The 19,546-nt window shown below is 54.8% G+C and overlaps 1 protein-coding gene across 1 annotated transcript; it reads right to left on the reverse strand.

Annotated features, from left to right (window-relative positions):
* Positions 1-10,187: 10,187 nt before the first annotated feature.
* Positions 10,188-12,978, reverse strand: LRRN2 (leucine rich repeat neuronal 2). Its single transcript, XM_074925356.1, has one exon. It carries the CDS (start codon positions 12,732-12,734, stop codon positions 10,644-10,646), a length of 2,091 nt encoding a protein of 696 aa, XP_074781457.1. The 5' UTR covers positions 12,735-12,978; the 3' UTR covers positions 10,188-10,643.
* Positions 12,979-19,546: the final 6,568 nt, after the last annotated feature.

The raw sequence follows: 19,546 nt of genomic DNA on the forward strand, positions 1-19,546 counted from the left end.
GTTCCTCCTAGGATGCATCTGTCTTGAGTTGGGAGGCTGTAGATCAGTGTATGTGTTTGGAAAAAACAGCAGGCATGGCAGCAGGGGAAGGGCTTAGGCTTCACCTCCAGCTTGAAGAAGTACTTGGTGGGTTGGTTTTACGCTGGTTCCCCTGTCCCGTAGCCACTCCAGGTTCCCAGGAGGGGCAGCCACCGCGTCGTTTGCTCGTGGCAGTGCCAGGAGGTTCCTTAGCCCTTCTCCAGCTGTTTTGAATGCTGGTTGTGTTGGCAGTGGGATGAACGCAGCCCTGGGGCTGCACCCCGACAGGCCCCGTTCCCCGGAGAGGCGGCTCACTAGAGGGCACCCGCCGGCCACACTTGGCACGGAGCGGGATGCGGGCGGGTTCCTCCCAGCTCTCATCTCCTTGTCTCCGGGCTGTGCAGACCCGACCTTTACATCCAGCACAAAAAACGTTGCGCCAAGGGACACGAGTCCCGTAGTTGGGGGTTGGTTTTCCCTGTTTGCCCCTTGGGTGCCGGTGGGGGATCAGGAGGCTGCACGTAATCGGGAGGAAGATGGATGAGCACTCTTTGCTTTTCCGTGGTGTCAGTTGGCCCCACAGATGCCCAGCAGTGATTTAGCCCTAGTTGCTTACCAAGGAGGAGATGTGGCTTCATAATGAAGAGCATCTTGATTGCTTTGTAGAAAAACAATAAAACTCCACCTGTGGCATCCGAACAGAACCAGAGCTGGTTCCCCCACCCCTGACACGGGTGTCTGCTGGCTGAGGGCAGGGCTGGGTGTATTTCTGGTCCTGGCCCTGCTTGTTCCCTGCCTGTTTCTAGGAGCAGCTTTAGGCAGGGCTTGTGTCCAGGGTCACGGACAGCTGGGTTCCACCCAGCAGTCATTTCCATTCTGTCCTGCTATAAAAGCAGCAATTAGACTCGCTGCCAACCTCTGCCAGTCTTAAGCCTGCAGGGAAGTTTCTGGCTCTGCCCCCACAGTCCTCTCTCTGTGTAACCTTTCCTTGCACCCTGCCAACAAAAGCAACCTGTCCCAACATGCTCCAAAGCTCAGGAGCTGCAGAAAGCAGAGCATCAACATCCATCCTGTGTGCCAGGGGCTGCTGTGTGCTGGCGAGATCCTCCACCCTCGCCCTGCCTGTCCTGGGCAAACAGCAGCTGCCGGCCAGCAGCGGGCAAAACAAATCCTCCTGGCTTTGACAGACGAGGTGTTGGAGCAGGGTGGAGTTGCTCACCTCTGAATTGGACTTCTTAACAGCAAGAGGCTGGCCGGCTGCGTGCTGGAGAGAGGTGGCTGTTCATCTTGTAGAGGAAATAACAGCGTTTCATCTTCCTCGCAGGTGCAACCACGGTGTGTTTCTGGGGGGAAGAAATATTGCTCTTATCTTTGCAAAAAAAGGATCCTTTTCTGCTCTAGCCTGTCTGGTAGCCAGAGCTGCTTGTTCCAACCCTGCTCAGCTTCTGCCCGCCTCACCGTGCCTCTTTTCCTCTCATTTTTTTCTAGGAAAGCCGTTTTTTGGAGACAGCGTTTGTGGCACTCCCAAACTCCCTTAAGCGGTTGCAGGTCTGTGCAGGAGCACTCTAAAGCCCGTGCTCTTCAGGCTGTTGCTGGGAGCCAGCGGCACTTCTCACTCCTTTGCCTTGGGGTAACAGACAGCAGAATCCACCCCACTGAAAATAAAGTCTCACTTTATCCAAATGCCTTCCCCAGAATTGTCAGCGACCCAAATGTGGACATTAGGGGGAAAAAAAACCCTCAACTCTCTGAAACCCAGTCTGATGAGAGCCACAGTGCTGCTGTCCCAGCCACCAGTACAGGCTGGGAGACCCCCGGGAGCTGTGTGGGGTCTCCAGCTGGAGCTTACTGGGGTGAGGGGGCCAGTGGAACGAAACCTCGCCAGCAAAGCAGGCTCAGCACCACAGGTGGGAGCTGCCAGTGCACGAAAACCACTGAGGTTTTAAGACAAAAAAAAAAACAACGCAGTTTTTCAGTTTTTCCTTTTAGCAGCCAAAGCCTCATTAATTTGAAGATTGAAATGGCCACACAGTTGGAAAGTAGCATCACAGCGGCAGGTCTGAACGGGGATTCAGAGGAACCAGTGTGAGACCCCGGGGTCTGGGGGAGCGGAGCTGTTCCCTGCACAAAGGATTGGGGGGGGGGGGGGCTCTTACATCCCCACGTACCTTTTTGTGCTTTGCCTTTGTAGCTCCGTTTAATGAGTTTAACGGGTCGGTGGGGCTCTACCCCAGGGAAAAGCAGAGCCCTGATGCCCACCGAGGACTCGCGATTTCCCTGCGCAGCACCAGTGACATCCCTGTCCCGCGGCTTCCTCTGGTTTAGCCGGCAGTAAATCAGGAAGGATTATTCACCGGAGTGGTTCGGTGGGATGCTGTAAACGGCCTGTAAATGTTTGCATATTGCTTTGAGCTGTGGGAACAGCTTTACAAGTGCTCGCTATTGCTATTTTGCTTTGGAAGCCATGTTCTCCTTAAAAATCAATACCCCAAAGAAGAATGTCTGAGCAAGGCAGCTAACTTGCTACGATATTATTATTGTGATTAGCAGAGAGGATTGTAACCCACGCTGGCACACCTTTGAGCTCCGGGTGTTCCTCTCCTTTGGAGTAAAAGCAACACTTCATCACGAGAGAGCGCCTTTACCTCTGACCCTTGCTTGCCAAACTTTTCTGCTCATGCCTACAAATACACCACGTTGCAGTCAGGCCTTTAAACTACAAGGAAAAAAACAAAACAAAACAAAACAAAACGATGGAGTGTGCAGAGAATACCTTGTTCTGGCTGAAAACACAAGGCCAGAAACAGGATCCGGGGCCACTGGCAATCTGGAGGGGGTTGATGGTGGGAAAGTTTGGGTGTCCTCCCTGGCCCCAATTCTGCGTGTGCTTTCAAGTCCCCCTTGCTCCCCCAGTGCTTGGGTGGGTGCTTTGGGGTTTTATCCCAAAGCTGGGCTTTATCTGGTAAATTGGGAAGGGTGGGGGGCTGCTGCTGGGTCCCTGCTGGAGGGATGAGCACGGCCTTCCTCACCCCCTCCTACCCCCAAGCCCCGACGTGCTTCGCCAGGCTCTGATTTGAGAGGTGCCAAATTGAGCTCCCAGCTGCAAACTCTTCTTTTTGGGTTTCCCCCTTTTTTTTTTCTTTTTTTTTTTTCCCTCACCCCCCCCAATCTTGCAGGAGTCCACGTGCAGCCCTGGGTGGTCTGTGGATGCCAGGGCAGAAAGCTGGAGCCTGCCCTGGCTGCTCTCCCAGTGCTCCCCACAAGCCGTGCTCAGCTGCCTGGAGGAAGCAGTTTATTCCTGCCTTTGCTGGAAGAGATATTTTATTTATCTCCTCAGTGACTTTATGTGGATTTAATGTTCTATAGGTGCCACTTTTATCTGTCTTCTCCCCCCCCCCCTTTCCCTTAACCCTGTTTGTGTAATCACTGCACCCAAATTAAATATTTACTGTTTTCTCTGTACTGGTGAGCCTCCCAGTTGCCTTCCACTTTCAATTAAAGATTTACTAGGTGGGCATCAGCACTTCTGCGAAGCCAAACCAGCCCCCCTCGTTAGATTTTTTAAGCGCTTCGTTATCGTAGTTCAGCCGAGCACACCATAAATTAGATCTGAGCCACCCCGGCACACACGCGCTCACCCCGCAGCACCTGCCTTCAGCCCTACGAGGCTGAGCCCGAAAGCAGCAGGGTGCGAGGAGCTGGACGGGCACACGCGTGTCTCGGGGGGGGTCTCCAGGCTCTGGCTGGTGTTTGGGGGGGCTGGGGAGAGCCCCACCGCAGGGACACGGTGATGCTGGGCTGCGCACTGCTCTCACCACAGCTCTGGGCTGTTTGAGGGCTGATACCCACCCTCGGGCCACGGTAGGACAGGGCAGCTTACAGCAAAACAGGCAGAAACAGGGGACTTTCTCATCACTCCGCTGTAATATTTATAATTAACCAACTTTTTAGATCAATATTTTATTGGGAAGATTGCTGGTGTAATCCACGCTTCGAGCATCTTCCCTCCATGTGAGTGAAGCCTGGGCTATTAGGAATAATGAACTTTTTTTCTAGTTACCTTTAGTGAACTAATAAATCTTTAACGCTAGCTGGAAATTTAATAATGGAAATTTAGTCTGTGACCTCAAAGCTTACAGGAAAAGGTGAGGGAAGCGGATGGGGCCAAGGAGTAGGAACAAAGTGGCAGGCAGGAGCTCAGCGGGGGAGATGCCAGGGGGATGCAGTGATGCAGGGGAAGGACCCTCAGGACCTGCAGCCCCACGCACGCCCCGTGCTCAGCACCACCACGGTCACACAACCGTTGGTCAGGGAGTGAGGAAACAGCAGGATTTCCAGGTGAGCTGTTGAGCTGAGGGGTCAAGAGGCACTGTCAGCTCCTTGGCCCTTCCTCAGCTGCTGGGCACGGCTGCAACGCACGCTGCTTTTGATTCCCAAGCAGGAGAGAAAACACTTTTACCCCCACACACACTACCCCGCGCTTGTTGGGAAAGATCCCAGGGCTTGGCATCACCAGCCTCTTCCCCAGAGCAGCCGCTTTCCCCTCGCCTTGTCAGCAGCCGAGCGGCTGTCAGGGCCCTGCATTATTTATCTGCTTGGTAACATTTACTGGGATCTAGTGTTTAATAACTGTCACTTCAATATATCTTTTCTTAATCCCCTCAGATCTGTTGCTGTGGCAATTTTAAATATTTATCAACACAGTTTGTGCGTTCACTGTTAAGGTTGCAATTTTCTTGTAATTAAAGATTTACAAGACACTGCTCAAGATTTAGAAGGGATTGGCAAAGATCAAAGCTGTTTGCTGTTCGTACTGGAAGTCACCAGCTTTCTGGAGGTTTTCTACAGGACCCCAATACACAGGTGACAGTGCGGACCTCCCCTTCACGGTCAGTTATTTTTGCTGTTGCTTTTAACCGGTTTTGCTGGCTCTCGTTGCAGACGTGGGAGCTTTTGCCCCTCTCTATGTCTCCCCATATCTTGCTGAGTCCCTGCCAGTTATATTCCTCGAGGACTCATCCAGCCCTGCCATGAGTTGCTTCAGGAAGGGTCCCGTTCACCCCACAACATCCCCACGGGTTCCTGCTCCTGCTGCCACCGAGCTGGGCTCTGCCTTGTTACTCTCTATTAATATTCATTCCCCATCAGCGCGAGCCCTGCCTGCCTTTCCCTGCTCCCGGCTCTCTTCCCATTTAGCCACATGCAAATCAAAAATCAATTCTTCCCCTTTCCCCACCTAATTAAGATTTAATACGGTTCCAGGACGACTCTGGAGCAGTGAGGGTACCAGGGGTGCCCTACACATCCCACTGGGAGCAGACACCAGGATGGGAGCAGGGTGCTCTGCACCCTCACTCGCTGTGGGGACACACCCCCAGCACCCCAAAGTGCCACCTGGGTGCACACCAGTTTCTTAATTAATTTTTTAAGCCTCTCTAGGGCAGCACAAGCAGACCCGGTGACTGGCAGCGAGCATCCATCTCTCACCAGGACCCGCAGCATCACTGATACCTCCTGTGCTGCTGCACATCCCCGATCCCTCGCTCCTCCAGAGACCCCCTGCGCCGTGGGACAAATTCAAGCCACAGCTTCACCCACAACAGCATCCCCTGCAGATGGCTCAGCCATCAGGAGAGGTGCCAGTGCTGGGAAAGGAGCAGGACTTCCCAAAATACTGCCTGGCAGAGGGGGAAGGTGAGAGCTGCGAGCAGCCAGCCAGCAGCACAGCTATTTACAAACCACCCCCCCCCCAGAGAGGTCAGCACTTTTCTAGCCTCAGACAGCTCCAAACTGACCTCGTGCCGCCTCTTCTGCCCCGCTGCTTTCCATCAGCCTGATTTTAGCCTCAATTGCCCACTTGAACGCAGCTGGATCCATTTACTCAGGCCGGCCGGGCTGCTTTAGCAGGGGGCAGGAGCTGCTTCAGCTCTGAAAGGCTGGAAAAGGCAACGGGAAATAAATGAGCTGCAATCATTTCTCCTCTCTGACTCCTGCCTTTGCTTATTCTTCCTGTATTTGGTGACTTCTGGGTGGAAAGGCCAAAGAAGCACTTGTCTCCTAACCCCAGCATGTGCTTGGAAGGGGAAAAGGGACCGAGGACTATAAGTCACTAAGCAGGTCCCTGCCTCAGTTTCCCACCTGTAATTCAGTGGTAAAGAAGGGAGGGGGAGAAGGGATGAAGCATTTGGAAGGAGAGCTGCTTGCCGTGGAGATTGACAGGTAGATTTTCCTAAAGGTTTTGAAAGCTGCACCTGCTTCATCATAATGGCATCATGCATATGGATAACACCGCTGACATTTCCCAAGGAGGTCGGTGTTTTAATTTAAATCATTTTTGAGGAAGTGCTGGAGAGGGGAGGAGAGGCCTGCTTTGATTCTCTAACGAACTAATAAATATGTGCTTGTCACACTCCTCCCAGAGCCTGAAAGCCTTTGGTGCAGGCAGGTAGCCCTGCTGCCTGGTGATGGGTGCTGAGAACGGGGCATCTCCACCGCGGGGCCCTCGGCAGGTGCAAGGGCTCTGCAAAAAAGAAGGACACAATGATGGAGCCACTCCAAAAATCAGTTTTATTAGGTGCTTAAAATAGAGCCTGGCACGCAATGTTCTCGGTTGGCTTTGTCGATAGAAGCTCAGTTGCATACGAGATCCACGATGCTGTTTGCACTGAGGAAGAGGAGGGGTGGAGGGCAGAAGAAGCGGAAATGAGGACTTTTACAGATATCCTCAAAGTGAAGGTAATTAAAAAAAAAAAAAGGAGAAATTAAACCTGACGCACAGCTAAGGAAGAGTAGTTTATGGGAGAGAAACCTGTACCCGGGGGTGAGAACTGATGGGACAGGCTGGAGGAGAAGCATTTCTCAAACACACCTTTGACATCCCAGATGAGTGGAGGGGAAGGACTAGGAGATGATGGGGCCACCCCTGCTCACCCCCCAGCATCCCAGGGCTTGGCTGGCAGTAGCCAGGAGGGATGTCAGGTGTTGGTGACAGTCCCCTGGGCTTGAGAAATTCGGGAGTCTCTTCACTAGAGCATCTCTCTGAGAGCTGGATCCCTGCGTGGTGCTCGGGTACAGAGACTGCTGTCCTCTGCTACTGGTAAAGCTGCTTCAGGGGTTAATTCTGCTGATTGAAAAACCCACAACGTCTTGTTTCTAATTGAGTTGCCCTGGCTCTTGCCGTGCCTTTGGGGGGTCGATTAAAGAGCCCTCTAGTCGAGAGCGTGCTGGGTCAGGCACTACTTTCCCCCTTCCCGAAGCATCTCTGGCTCCTGCCACATCCTTGCTCTCTGGGCTGGGAGATGAGACCCCGCAGAGTGAACCTGCCTCGGTGTCTGGGGGGCTGCTCCCCTTTGAAGGAAACTTAAGATATAATTAGATTTTACTGTGCCTAAAAAGCCCCATTCCCCCTGCCTGACACCCCAAAACAACCCCGGCACGCACTAGCCAATCCTCCTCAGGTGCAGAATCCAGCCTCCAGGCAGAGGATGAGCTGCAAGTTGGGATCATGTAAAACTTTGCAGCCACTATCATTCACCCAGAAAAGTTCTTTTTTCGCCGGATACCTCCTGATGAGGAGCGTGAGCATCTCGCTGCTGGTGCAGGGGGCTCGGTGCCGTGGGGAGGGCGATAGCTGGGGCTGCTCCTCCACAGACCCTGCTGGAAGCGGCAAGATGCGGAGGGTGAAACGTGCCGCGGGGTTGGTGGGAGACGCTTGGCTCTCCCCTGCCTCCTCCAGCCAGGACTGGTTTTAATTCAGCCCCAGGCCTTGGATGCTCTTGGCTGTGGCTCCCTAGAGGGTCTCCAAGCAGGAGGGGGCCTTGTCCCCCTGGGTGACAGGGGATGGGGATGGTGAGGCTCTGCCCCCAGCTGCTCCAGCTCCACGTGCCCCATCCAGGCTTGAGGACAGGGGGGGGGGGACAAGGAATGGTTTATGGAACGTTTCCCCCAGCACGGTGCCCAGGAAAAGCTGGTTGGTGCTTTAATAATAAATAACAACAACAATAAATAGTGCATGAGGCACCTACGGTGCTCTCAGCTGGTGTCCTCGGAGGAAGGGAGGGGACGGGAGTGGTTCACAGCAAAGCTGCTGGTTTGGGGCACTGAGCGGGGGGGGGGGGATCTGGCCACCCCCCTCCCGTGGGGAGCCTGGCCTGCAGCACCCACCTGGGTGCAGGGGACCCGCTGTGAGAAGCGTGTCCTGCAGCGGTGGGTGCTCTGTCTGAATGCGCCGCATAAAGCTCCTCGGGTTGCTCCGGTTTCAAAGGAAATCAAATTAATTGCCTGTATCTTGCATTTTAATCCCCGGTTTGCAGGCGTAGCTTTTAGATGAGAGCAGACAATTCAGGCAACAGCTGAACCTTCACCTCCCGTCCCAGCGTGGCGGCAGCAGCCGCGATAACCGTGATCAAAGAAGCTTTTTCTCTACACCTACAAAATTACAGCCTTTAAGTGGCCCGGTCCTTGCTTTGTTTGGGAACAGATGATGTTTTTTGCAGGGTGGTGGAGGGGATGGGAGATGCAGGCGCTGCCCGGCTGCCTGGGGCTCAGCCCATGCGTCGCAGGGACGAGCAGGATTAAATCAGGGACGCGTTTACACGGGGGAAATTTCTCAGCAACTATTTCCACATGTTTCAGCACCGATTTAGCTGAACCACGGGGAATATATTTTGCATTTAAGTTTCCCTGCTGTACAAAAGGCAGAGGAGAAAGGCTGTTTCAGGCCCCGAGTCTGCCAAACACTGATTGTCGCACACATGAGCGGAGCTGGGTCTCCGCAGCCAAATATTCAAAGCAGATCATGGCTCTAATTCAGCAAAGTATTTAAGCCTGCACTTAACTTTCAGCTTGTGCTTAGGGACCTGGAGATCTCGCAGGGTCCTGAACACATGCTGAAGTGCTTTGGTGAGCGGCGGTGGTGTGCTGAACGGGGACCGGGGAGAGCCATTACCCTCCGAAATAATTACCCGGCGAAGGCGCAGAAGCCGTTTTGCGTGCCTGGCTGAGCGCAGAGCTTATCCAGCGGGGAACCATCTCGCCTTGGCTGGAAGATGAATGAGAAGTTCAAACAGCTTTTTACTGTGTCAAGGTTTTCCGGGCCCTTCAAAGCCCCGTGCGCGCAGCGATTGCGCCGGCGCAACCGGCTTCACCCAAGGGAGCCCCACATCTGCACAGAGACCCTACCTCTGGGGGTACCTGCACCCCAACACCCCCATCAATCCCCCCCAGCTCTGGCTGGGATGTTTTTACTTGGTCTTTCCCGTGGAAGGACAAGCAAACCAGGTGCCAGCGGGACTCTGGATGCACCCGTGCCCACTCCATGGGCTGCACCGGCGTCTCCTGGAGCCGTGTGTCTGCTGGTAAAGGCACATTTTGTTTAGGGTTGTGGTTAAACTGACCCCAAAGTCTTTACCTCTAACAAGCCGGGATTAGGTTTAGGCCTAAACAAAGGGATGGTTTGTTCACGTCCACCAGGGAAAGGAACACTGCTGGCAGCATCAGAGCAGGAGGGAGGGGCTCCTTCGAGCCTCGCTGGTTTGGGTTCACCTCATCCCTTGGTTTGGCACAGACGGAGGGGGGGGGGGGGGAATCCTTTCATTTGCAATTTTAATTGCTTTCGGGGAAAGAAGCGGCAACAGCTCAGGAGAGGTTTTGCAGCCCCCACCATGGGCACAGTGATGCACAGGGAATGTCCTGCCTCCTCCTGCCTCTGAAGAGAGGGGGCCCGGCCATGAAGCCCTCCAGCTGCACACCAGTGTACAAAGGATTGCCTTTTTTTGTTTTCCTTTTTTTTTTTTTTTTTTTTTTATACAAAACCAGAAAAGCAAGAACTTCCCCCCTTTTTAATTCCAATTTTTCCTCTTTTTTTTTTTTTTTTTTTTAACATTATCCACAAAAGTTTACAAAATAGCCTTGAGATTACACTTGCAGGATACAGGAGCCAATCAACTCTGGCAGAAGCTGGCCGGCCCCACAGGGATGCCAATTAATAGATATGTCACCATCATCATTTCTGTTTCTTTTGCCCAAAGTCCCCTCCGCTTCTCTCCGGCCGACAGCAGCAAGCGAACGACAGGGCAGTGGGAAGGTGCTGGGGGCGGGTTTGTGGCTGATTATCTGAGTGCTCAGAAAAAAAAAAAAAAAAAAAGAGAAAAAGGAAAAAAGAAACGCAAAGAACATATATCCCAAAGGGAAAGGCCTTAATTGTATTTCCAAAACAGGGACTGTCCAGCAAAGGAGCTGACACTACTGGAGTGTCTCATGGTGCCAGGGGACATGGGGAGGGGGTGATCTGCTGATCATCTCTATGGCTCTTTGACCGCTCGCGGCATCGTCCCCCTCGGGCTCGGGCCCTTCTGAGCCCTCCCAGCTGCCCAGCGGGTGCTTTTGGGAGCCATGAACAGATCCAGACCCTACGCACGGATCCAGACCCTGCCAGGACCACGAAGAGGCTCTGCAAGCCCCATGGCCAGCTCTGCTCCTCTCCATCTGCCACGCCGCTTCGACTCTTGGTCAAGTCCATTAAATCCTTTTTCTTTTTTGTTGTTGTTCAGCTTTGTAGTTTAGGGTTTTTTTTTTTGGTAAAAAATAGTTTCTCCCCACTGTCAGCCCCACCAGTGCATCAGCCTTCAGCAGTCCAGGGGGGCAGCTTGCACCTCCACCGCCAGGAGCTGCCCCCCACGCTGCCCCCGAGCCCAGGGCTGGGCGAGGGGGGGATAGACCACGCGCACGGCCGTGGCCCCCCGGAGCAGCTCCCCGGCCCTCCTGGGCTCTGCCCCGATGCTGTAGCGAGCTACGAGGCTGGCAGCAAGGAGCAGGAGGCAGAGGCCCAACACTGGCAGGAGGCTCTGCCTGCCCTCCAGGAGCCAGTAGCCGTGGGCAGCCTCTTTAGTCCTGGTGTTCACACAAGCCACCTTGGCCTGCAAGTCTACAAAGGCCACGTGGAGGCAAGCCCAGTACTCTGTGTCCTGGTGGAGCCGGGTGATGTTGTATGTGTGGGTCCCCATGGGGATCCGGGCCACGTTGGTCATGTCCAAGTTGGAGCTAAGCAAGAAGCTGGACCAGGTGAGGTTGGAGGAGACGGTGTTGAGATGCGGCTTCCAGGCAACCAGGATGTGGTAGGCCTGGACGTCCGCCACCACCAGCTCCAGGCTGTCCTCGCTGAATGGGAAGGAGTGGTTGACCGTCATGCTGACGCTCTTGGTGTCTGCCCCGAGGAGGTTGTGAGCCACGCAGGTGTACAGCCCAGCCTCCCGCGCCGAGATCCCGTGAATCTCCAGCGTCCCTTCGGGGTGCACCTTGTACCGCCCATCTTCCGCGTAGGGGATCAGCTTCACCCCGGAAGGAGTGACCCAGTAGATCTCCGGGTCTGGCTCCGCCAGAGCGCGGCAATGCAAAGAGACATTGTCACCATCCGCCACCTCTAAGTGGGAGGGGAAGCTCTTGGTGGAGATGAGAGGCAGGCAGCGATCTGTCATCTCCCGGAAGGGGACATCCCGAATGTGCCTCCTCTTGAGGTCGGGGGGCTCGGCGCAGAGCGTGGACTGGGGTTCGATGAAGCGAATGTGGTTTTCGGTGCTGTTGACCCAGCGGATGACACAGTCGCAGCGGATGGGGTTGCTGTGGATGCTGATCTCCTGCAGGTTGGGCAGGGACTCAACCGTCTGCTTATGCAAGGCACTTAGGGCGTTGTTGTTGAGCATGAGGGTTTCCAGTTGGGGAAGGTGGTGGAATGCGTTGGGGTGGATAAAGGACAGCTTGGGATTGTTGGTCACGTCTAGCTTGGTCAGCTCGGGGAGGTTGATCAAGGCAAACTGGTCTATGGACACCAGCTCCTCCATGTTGTTGAGCCCCAGCTCTTTGAGGTGCAACATGTTCGTGAAGTCACTTTGCTTGACCCTCTGCAATGGGTTTTTGTTCAGATCCAGGAACTTGAGGCCAGGAACTTGTTGCAGTGCCCGCTTGGGGACATTCATGAGCTTGTTGTCATAGAAAGAGAGGCTCTCCAGGCTCCGCAGCCCTTCCAGCGCATAGTCTGAGATCTCCCTCAGGTTCATCCCAGCCAAAACCAAACTCCGCAGGTTTGTCAGGGGCCTGAAATTCATATCCAAGATCGCATCCACCCTGTTGCCTCCGATCATGAGGATCTCCAGGCTGGGGAGCATCTGGAACCAGCGACTGTCGACTGTCCTCAGCAGGTTGGAGTTGAGGTGGAGGCGCAGCAGGCTGCCGAGGCCGGAGAAGGCGTGGGGAGCAATCCTGCGGAGCTGGTTGTGGTTCAGGTAGAGCTCCTGCAGGTTTCCCAGCCCAGGGAAGCTGCCGTCGGGCAGCTCAGAAAGCTGGTTCTCCTCCAGATGCAGGCTGAGCAGCTGGGGCATGCTCTTCAGGCCAAAGTCCCAGACATCGGAGAAGCTGTTCTGAGACAGGTCCAGCTCCGAGAGGTTTCTGAGATAGTCCAGCTCGCTCTGCTCCAGCCTGGCAATATTGTTGCTTTGCAAGAGCAGGGTCTGGGTCCCCTCCGGCAGTTCTTCGGGCACGGCAGAGATGAACAAGTCATTGCAGTCCACCGTGGCAGCCTCCCGGTACACCGAGCGGGGGGTGTACCACGGCCGGATCTGGCAGACACACTGGGGGGGGCATTTGACCTTCCAGGGCACGATGGGGATGGCGGTGGCAGCCACCACACAGAGCAGAAGCGAGCTGGTTTGGAAGCGTCTCATTTTCGGCTGGTGGGACCAGCTTCCTCCCAGGCAGGAAAGGTTCACAGGGCACACCCGGAGCCGGGCATGGGGCGACAGCCGGGTGGGGACAGCATCCACGGGCAAAGATGCTCCATGCGAGCCCCTGGCACGGATCAGCCCCTGCTGCCGGCTGCCCTGCCTGCCCCCCCGTGCCGAGAGCACATAACACCCACAACCAGGGCCGGCGCCTTCAGTCAGAGCTTCGCCTTTTCTTCCTCCCCAAATGATTCATTTTTGCACTCGGCTGCTGCATGTTTCAGGTTCCTCCTCAAGGTCATTCCTGAAAGAGGCCAGATGAGAAGTTGTATTAGAGGAGACCTCACGCACGTGGTGAACAAATGCCAGAGAGAATAAACAGACTGGGGAGGCAAAGCCCCATCCATGGGACCCCCAGCACCCCGCCCAACTTCAAGACAGACCAACGTCTCCATTTAATCTGTTTTATATCCAGAGCACTAACGGTGCCCTCTCTTTTCCCAGAGGTTTTGAGAGAGGTTTTGTCCTGCTCGGGGCCACCAGTGCCCACATCAAGGAACTCCCAGCCCCATTCGCAGACCCCTAACATGTTTTATCTCGGTGGGCTTATGGAGGAAACGTGCCCCCAGGCACAGACCTGGTTTTGACATCTCTAGCAGAAGCCCTGTAGCAGCTCAGGGACCGCGAGCTCAGAGCTCACTTTGCTTGGCACTGGGACAGCTTATCCCAGAGCTATTTCTTCTCCTTTATTCCTCCACCAGCAGTGAGCACACCTACCTCCACACAAACTTGGGTCTCAAGGGTTAAAGTAACCAGTAGTGAGGGGGGCTGCTAGCCCAGAGGACTGATGCTGAGCAGAAAGTCAAACTTTTAGGGAAAAGAGCAGTACACGAGCGAACACATGCCCCTGCACCATCAGGCTGCAGCACCCAGAGCAGCCACAAGACCCCCTACACAAACCTCCCCTCAAGGCTAAACACCCCCCTCTCACCCCAACTCCTTTTAAAGCACTGGCCCAAGGTGGGGGCAATTTCCTGGGAGCAGGAAACCCCGACCGGGCTCATTAGAAGCTCCTGGGGGAGTGCAGAAGCCCCTTAACCCCCTCCATGCTGGCTGTTACCCTGGCTTTGCCCCCTTGCCCTGCACCCTCTCCAGGGAGGAGGGGTCAGGGCTTCCTCAGTGGGGTGCCTGGCAAGGGGCTGGGTTGGGGTGACCCCCCCGGCACCTCCCTGCCCGTCTCTCCATCCAGCTGCAGGGTTCAGAGGAGCCGGAGCCGGCCACGACCCCACCTTTGATTTTTTGATTTGCCACAGTTCTCCTGACCCACACTGACACAAATCAAACCAAGCCCCAGAGCTTCTCCCCATCTTAAAAGTCTCTCACACAGCAGGAAAAAAAACCATTAAAAAGCAGCCGGAGTGGGAAAAGAAAGTTTCTTTCCAAGCAGCTCTATTTTATCTCCCCCTTGCTCTCCCTGTAAAGGGCTTCCAACCAAAGTTTATTCAGCATCGACTCATCCAAGCCTTGCGCCAGAATTGATCCTGCACACTTCCCTTCTCGCCTGCTGCGAGGGCATTGGCTTTTAAACCGCCTCCTGGAGAAACAGCATTAAAGAAGAGGAAGGCTGTATTGATTTCTGCATCCTTCTGATGGACCCACATCTTTCTTTTTAAGTGCACAGGCATTTCTGTGACTATAAATCTCTTTGGCTATTAAAATATTATAGAATCTTTTCTCCTTAAAAAAAAAAAAAAGCGCAGGATTTTTTTTTTTTTTAATTTTTATTTCCTTAAGGCCGTGAAGAAGAGCTCAGAAAAAACACCTTGTTTAAAACTCCATTTTACAGGGAAGACTCCCCAGCTCTGCTGGTGGGTGATATCTCTACAGGGTTTGTGTCTGTAACCAGGTTTTATCATTTTTGCCCAGCACAGGCTGGCATTGCAGAACTCAGAGCCATGGAAAGTCTTGCATACAGGATGATGCTGTAACAGTCCAGGTGTTTTTATAAGTAATAGGATCAGTGCTTGTAGAAAAACGTCGTTTTTTGGAGACTCTGGGTACTAAACTTCATATTTCACGGTTTCAAATGACACGGAGCAAACCGAACAGGCAAATCAACAGCGTGTGATCCTTGCTGCGGGGTACGAACCCCATTTCCTGGTGGGGGACCCCCCCTCTGCCGTGACAGCCCTGCTCCCTGGTGACAGCACAGTGACACCCCAGGGACCTGCACCCCGAATTCCTGCAGTTCAGCCAAGGGCTGGTGGTGGGGAGATGGGGAAGGAGAGGGCAGGAGCCTGCTGGTTATCTTTTATCCCTTACCCGGGGAAGTTGGGCTCATTATTTCTTAATTAGGCACTGAAGAGGCTGCATGCAGACTCCCTTAGCCCCTGCCTGCGCTGCCCCGGAGATGGATGGTGGGATGGACCAGGCAGTCCCGCAGCCGAGTTCGCTTCTGGCATTTCCCCATTTGGGTTCGAAAGCCTCCCCCCGCCGAGCTGTGGGGAGTGGAGGGGGGGGACCAGGGCTGGGGCTGGGGGTCCCGGGAGAGGGCTGGCCCGGGGGACACCCGGACCTCAAGGGGTTCACGCAGGGGAACAGCGGGGACGATTCCCCATGTGCAACTTTCTCTTTTTCATGTGCACGCGCTCACACGTACCCTGAAGTTCCACCCACCCCGTCTCTCTGTGACTCCCCAGCAGCACTGACCATGCCCCGAAAGCCCTTGTTTTCCCCCCAGACAGACTCAGGGCACCGAATAAGACCAAAAAGCGGAGGGACCCAGGATATGAGGCTAACAAATAGAGAGATCAGGCTCGAGACGCAGCCGAGGTTGCGAGGCTAAGTGGTGTCTCCCAGAGAGCCCAGATTTCATCTCCTCTCCAAGACAGACTGATCTGCTGCCGCTGCAGGCGGCGGGGAGCTGCTGCCCAGGATAATGGGAGCCTCGGCGCGACTGGAGAAAAGATGGGGAACAGCAAAGAGGAGCAGGGATGCAGATTGTTGGGGGGTCTGCTGAGGAGTGGGCCCCCCTCCGCGGCCAGGCTGGGCTCTGGCGAGGCCACGGGCACCCCCAGCTCCCCGCCAGTGCTGACGGCCCCCGGCTGCTATTTCAGGCTCTTTTTGGCGTGGGCTGCGCAGCGAGAGTGGCAGCAGGGAGTCGGGTGACGTTTCTGCTCAGAGTATATTTTTTTCAAAATAAAAAAGCCAGGGGGGTGAAACATTTGCTGCAGTGCCCTGAACAGTGGGAAATGGAAAATACCCCCCGTTTCCTTTTTTCTTCCCCAGCGGGTCTCAAGCCTAGTCCCCACACCAGGGCTGCGGCTTGTCTCTTCCATAGTTTTCCAGCATTTACCCCATTTCTTGGTCTCCCTAAGGCATTTCTGTGAATTCTGCCTTCAAAGCTTCCTGCGGGGGGACACCTCGGAGTCCCTGCTCTTGTCCCACACCTGCCTCTGTCACAGGTGATCACAGAGCATCAGTGGCCAGAGGATTTCTGAGCCAAGGGCTTGGAGCAGCCACCGAATTACCAGTTGCTGGGACAGAAGAGCAACACGTGGCACTGCTGGAAACCACGAACGGCTCCTTCTGCATCCCCAGAACAGCAGGAATTTTGCAGCATACAAACACGAGCCACCCTGGGGCTGGTCCATGCAGCGAGCCAGCAAACCTGGACAAGTTTTGCCTGAGCATCCCTCAGGCATGAGGCTGAGCACACGGAGCAGGATCAGGCCAGCAGCTACGTGCAGCACCAGAAAATTTCATGATGGTTCTGGAGTACCTTCGCCCACTCGGGAGGTGTTTCTGCTCCTCTGAAAGCGAGGAAACAAGACACAAAGGGCCAGGGCCAGCCAGGGCACTGCCCCAAATGGTCCCAACTTACATTTGCCACAAGGCCACGACATCATCTGCGGTGACAGTTGCTAATGGGAGCTCAAGGATTCTGTTTCCATCCCAGCCAGGTGTGCTCAGGGACAGCGAGGGGGATACGGTGGAGAAATATAGAAGGAGAAGGAGTAAGGGGGAATGAAAGTGCCACAAGGAGATAAAGGAGAACCAGATGAGAAAGGGAGAAGAAAAGGGACAAAGAAACCATCAGAGAATGAGGTTGGGAGAGGGAGACGAGACGGGGAGCACAAGAGATACGGGGTGCGCAGCGCCGGGGAGAGAGGAGAGCGGCTGCATGAACAGGCGGCAGAAGCCCAGTGAAAGGGAGGAAAAAAAAAAAAAAAAAAAAAAGAAAAGCAATGAGAATGAGAATTGATGAGGCACAGAGAAGGGAAGAGTCTTTTCATCAGCAAGTTTGCTGGATGAAGCCAGGAGATAAATCACCCAGTGGAAGGAGCCTTGGTCTCAGTGCTTGCACCGGCTGCCTCTCTCCCTCTGTCATCTGTCTAATAGCCTGGCTTCGGGAGATAAATGGCTGCAGCTGAGCCCCGCGCTCCCCTGCCCTTCCCTCTCCCTCACTGCAGCCAGAAGAGCCCGATGCTTCCCCCAGCGTGCTGCTGGGTGGGAGGCGATGGACAGCCCCTGCACCCCAAGGGGACAGGGAGGACCCCGGGGGTGCGTGCCTGGGCAAAGCCAGGAGCGGGGCCATGCTCAGCCCATGGCTCCTCTCCGCAGGCAGCAGCTCGCCCGTGGCGACGTCCCCAAGGGGTGGCAGATGCCCCAGCCCGCGCCGCATCTCCCCGGGGGCCGTGAGCTCCTGTCAAGCCTCTGTCTTTTCTGGGTGACGGTTTTAAGCAAGCAGCGCACACAGCAGCCTGCGACACGGCCATCGCTCTCGAAGCTTTCCAACGCTGCTGTACTTCAGCGGCTGCTAAGCCTTCACGTCCCTGTCACCGGCCCTGCCAGCTCCCGGCGGAGGCAGATGAGAAGTGGCAGTCAGATGCTGTGGGAAAATCCTCCCCCCCGCCTGTCCCTGCTGTCTTTTGCTCTTTTTGACGGCGTGATTCAAATCTGCAGCCAGCCCTCGGGAGAAGATGTTTCGGTGAGGAGCCGGCAGCTCTGCTGAGCGCAGGATCCAGGCTTCGTCCTGCCCAGGGTGGGAGGATGGGGGTGACCCGGGCGTTGCCCCCTCTGGCTTTGCTGGGTTTGCAGCTGGACACGTGCACCCGCAGCCGGTCCAGCCTGGCCCAGCCTCTCTGCACATGGAGACAGCACTAGACCAAACTGCACAGACCCACCCTATCCCCAGAGAAGGAATTTTTTGGGCTTATCCCCATGTCCAGCTCTCAGCCCTGGCTGCTCTGGGCTCAGGACTTTCCGTGGTGACACGCAGTAAAGTTTGTCCCCTCAGGCTGAGGTCGCATGTCCTCTGTGTAAACCTTTATGTAAAAGCTTCACTTTTATTTGTGATAAAACCAATGAGAATTAAACAGGGTTCTGTATCAATTACTTGTAAAACAGAAATAGGGTACGCTGCTGCTATCAGAAACGCTCCTATATCACTTTTTTTTTTTTTAATCTGGAAGGAGATGTATTAAATCCTGCAGGGCTTTGCTGTAAGGGCCAGTTTTACAAGGTTGGCTCTGGGGTCTTGCTGTCTCCAGGGCTGTCACCACCCCTTGCCCTGGAGCAGCCTGCACATCTCTTCCAAACCACCCCCCCCACCGGATAAAAACTCCCTGGCAGCTCCTACTTTAAGGGCGCTGAGCACCCACAGTGTGCCGGGCAGCTGGAGCCACCTGTGTGCGGCTCCCACAGCCACATCCAGGCTGGGGGGAGAGAGGAGAGGGACCGCGGGGGCTCCGGGGTCCTGGCACACCAGCCCTGCCCCTGCTGCCATCGCGATGCCAGCTGGGAGCGTGACTTATTGATGACATTTTTATAGCAGTAAAAGCCTTAGTGCAAGTACAAAACAAGCTTTTCCCTCCCCCCCGGGGTATCTTGTGCCTTCTTGGGAGGTGAGCACAGGCGATGCCAGTGCAGGTGCTTTGTGGATACACCCAACCCGGGCCAGCTCTGCCCATAGACCTTGGGTGCTGCCCCGGGTCCCCATCACTGCCTGCTCCCACCTCGGAGCACAGGATCAGACCAGCCTGATCTACATCTAAAAGTACAGTTACAGTATGGCAAATACATCCCAAGGGATCAGTAAATCGCACGCATTCGGGATTAGCCACTTATACAACTGCGATACTAATGGTATCTATTAGATAGCTGTTAATCTTGAATAAATGTTTTTAATGATCCACTGCTTAACATACAATAACTGACGTATTAAATCTCGGTTAAGCCGCGGAGGTCAAGTCATTATCTGGTGGCAGGGATGATGTGGAGACGTAACTCTGGGTATCAGGCGAAGGAAATATACCCTCCAAGTGTTATATAGGCTCTAGGAAGGTTTTTCTGGTGTAGGGACCAGCCGGTGCCCTCGGGCACTGCGGGGTATGGAGCAGCGATGGGGTGGCTCTGGGATGTGGGATGAGCCCTGGGCTGAGCATCCCCACGTGCCTGGGGGCAGGGGGAGCCCTGCAAGCCCCCATCCCCAGTGTCAGCCCTGTTGCTCATGGGTTCCTAGGGATTGTCTCCATTTGCACCATCAAGGAGAGGAAAGAGTGGGTGAGAACCAGCCAGGCAGCCGGAGGGATGCCTCTGCAGGCACCTTGAGTTTACTGCAGCTGATACAGGGATGGAAAATGGCAGAAATTTCTGTGTGAGATACCTGATGCTTGAGCAAGGAAACCTGTTCAAGCACCATGGCCCAACATCCACCCAACGCCTCCCTTTGTCACAGAAAGCAATAGTTTCTCCAAGTCATCCATCCTGGTGAGTCTCCTTGCCTCAACCATGGCCACGAAGCCCAAAGCCCC

Source organism: Athene noctua, chromosome 23 (genome assembly GCF_965140245.1).
Source record: "Athene noctua chromosome 23, bAthNoc1.hap1.1, whole genome shotgun sequence".
Lineage (NCBI taxonomy): Eukaryota > Metazoa > Chordata > Aves > Strigiformes > Strigidae > Athene > Athene noctua.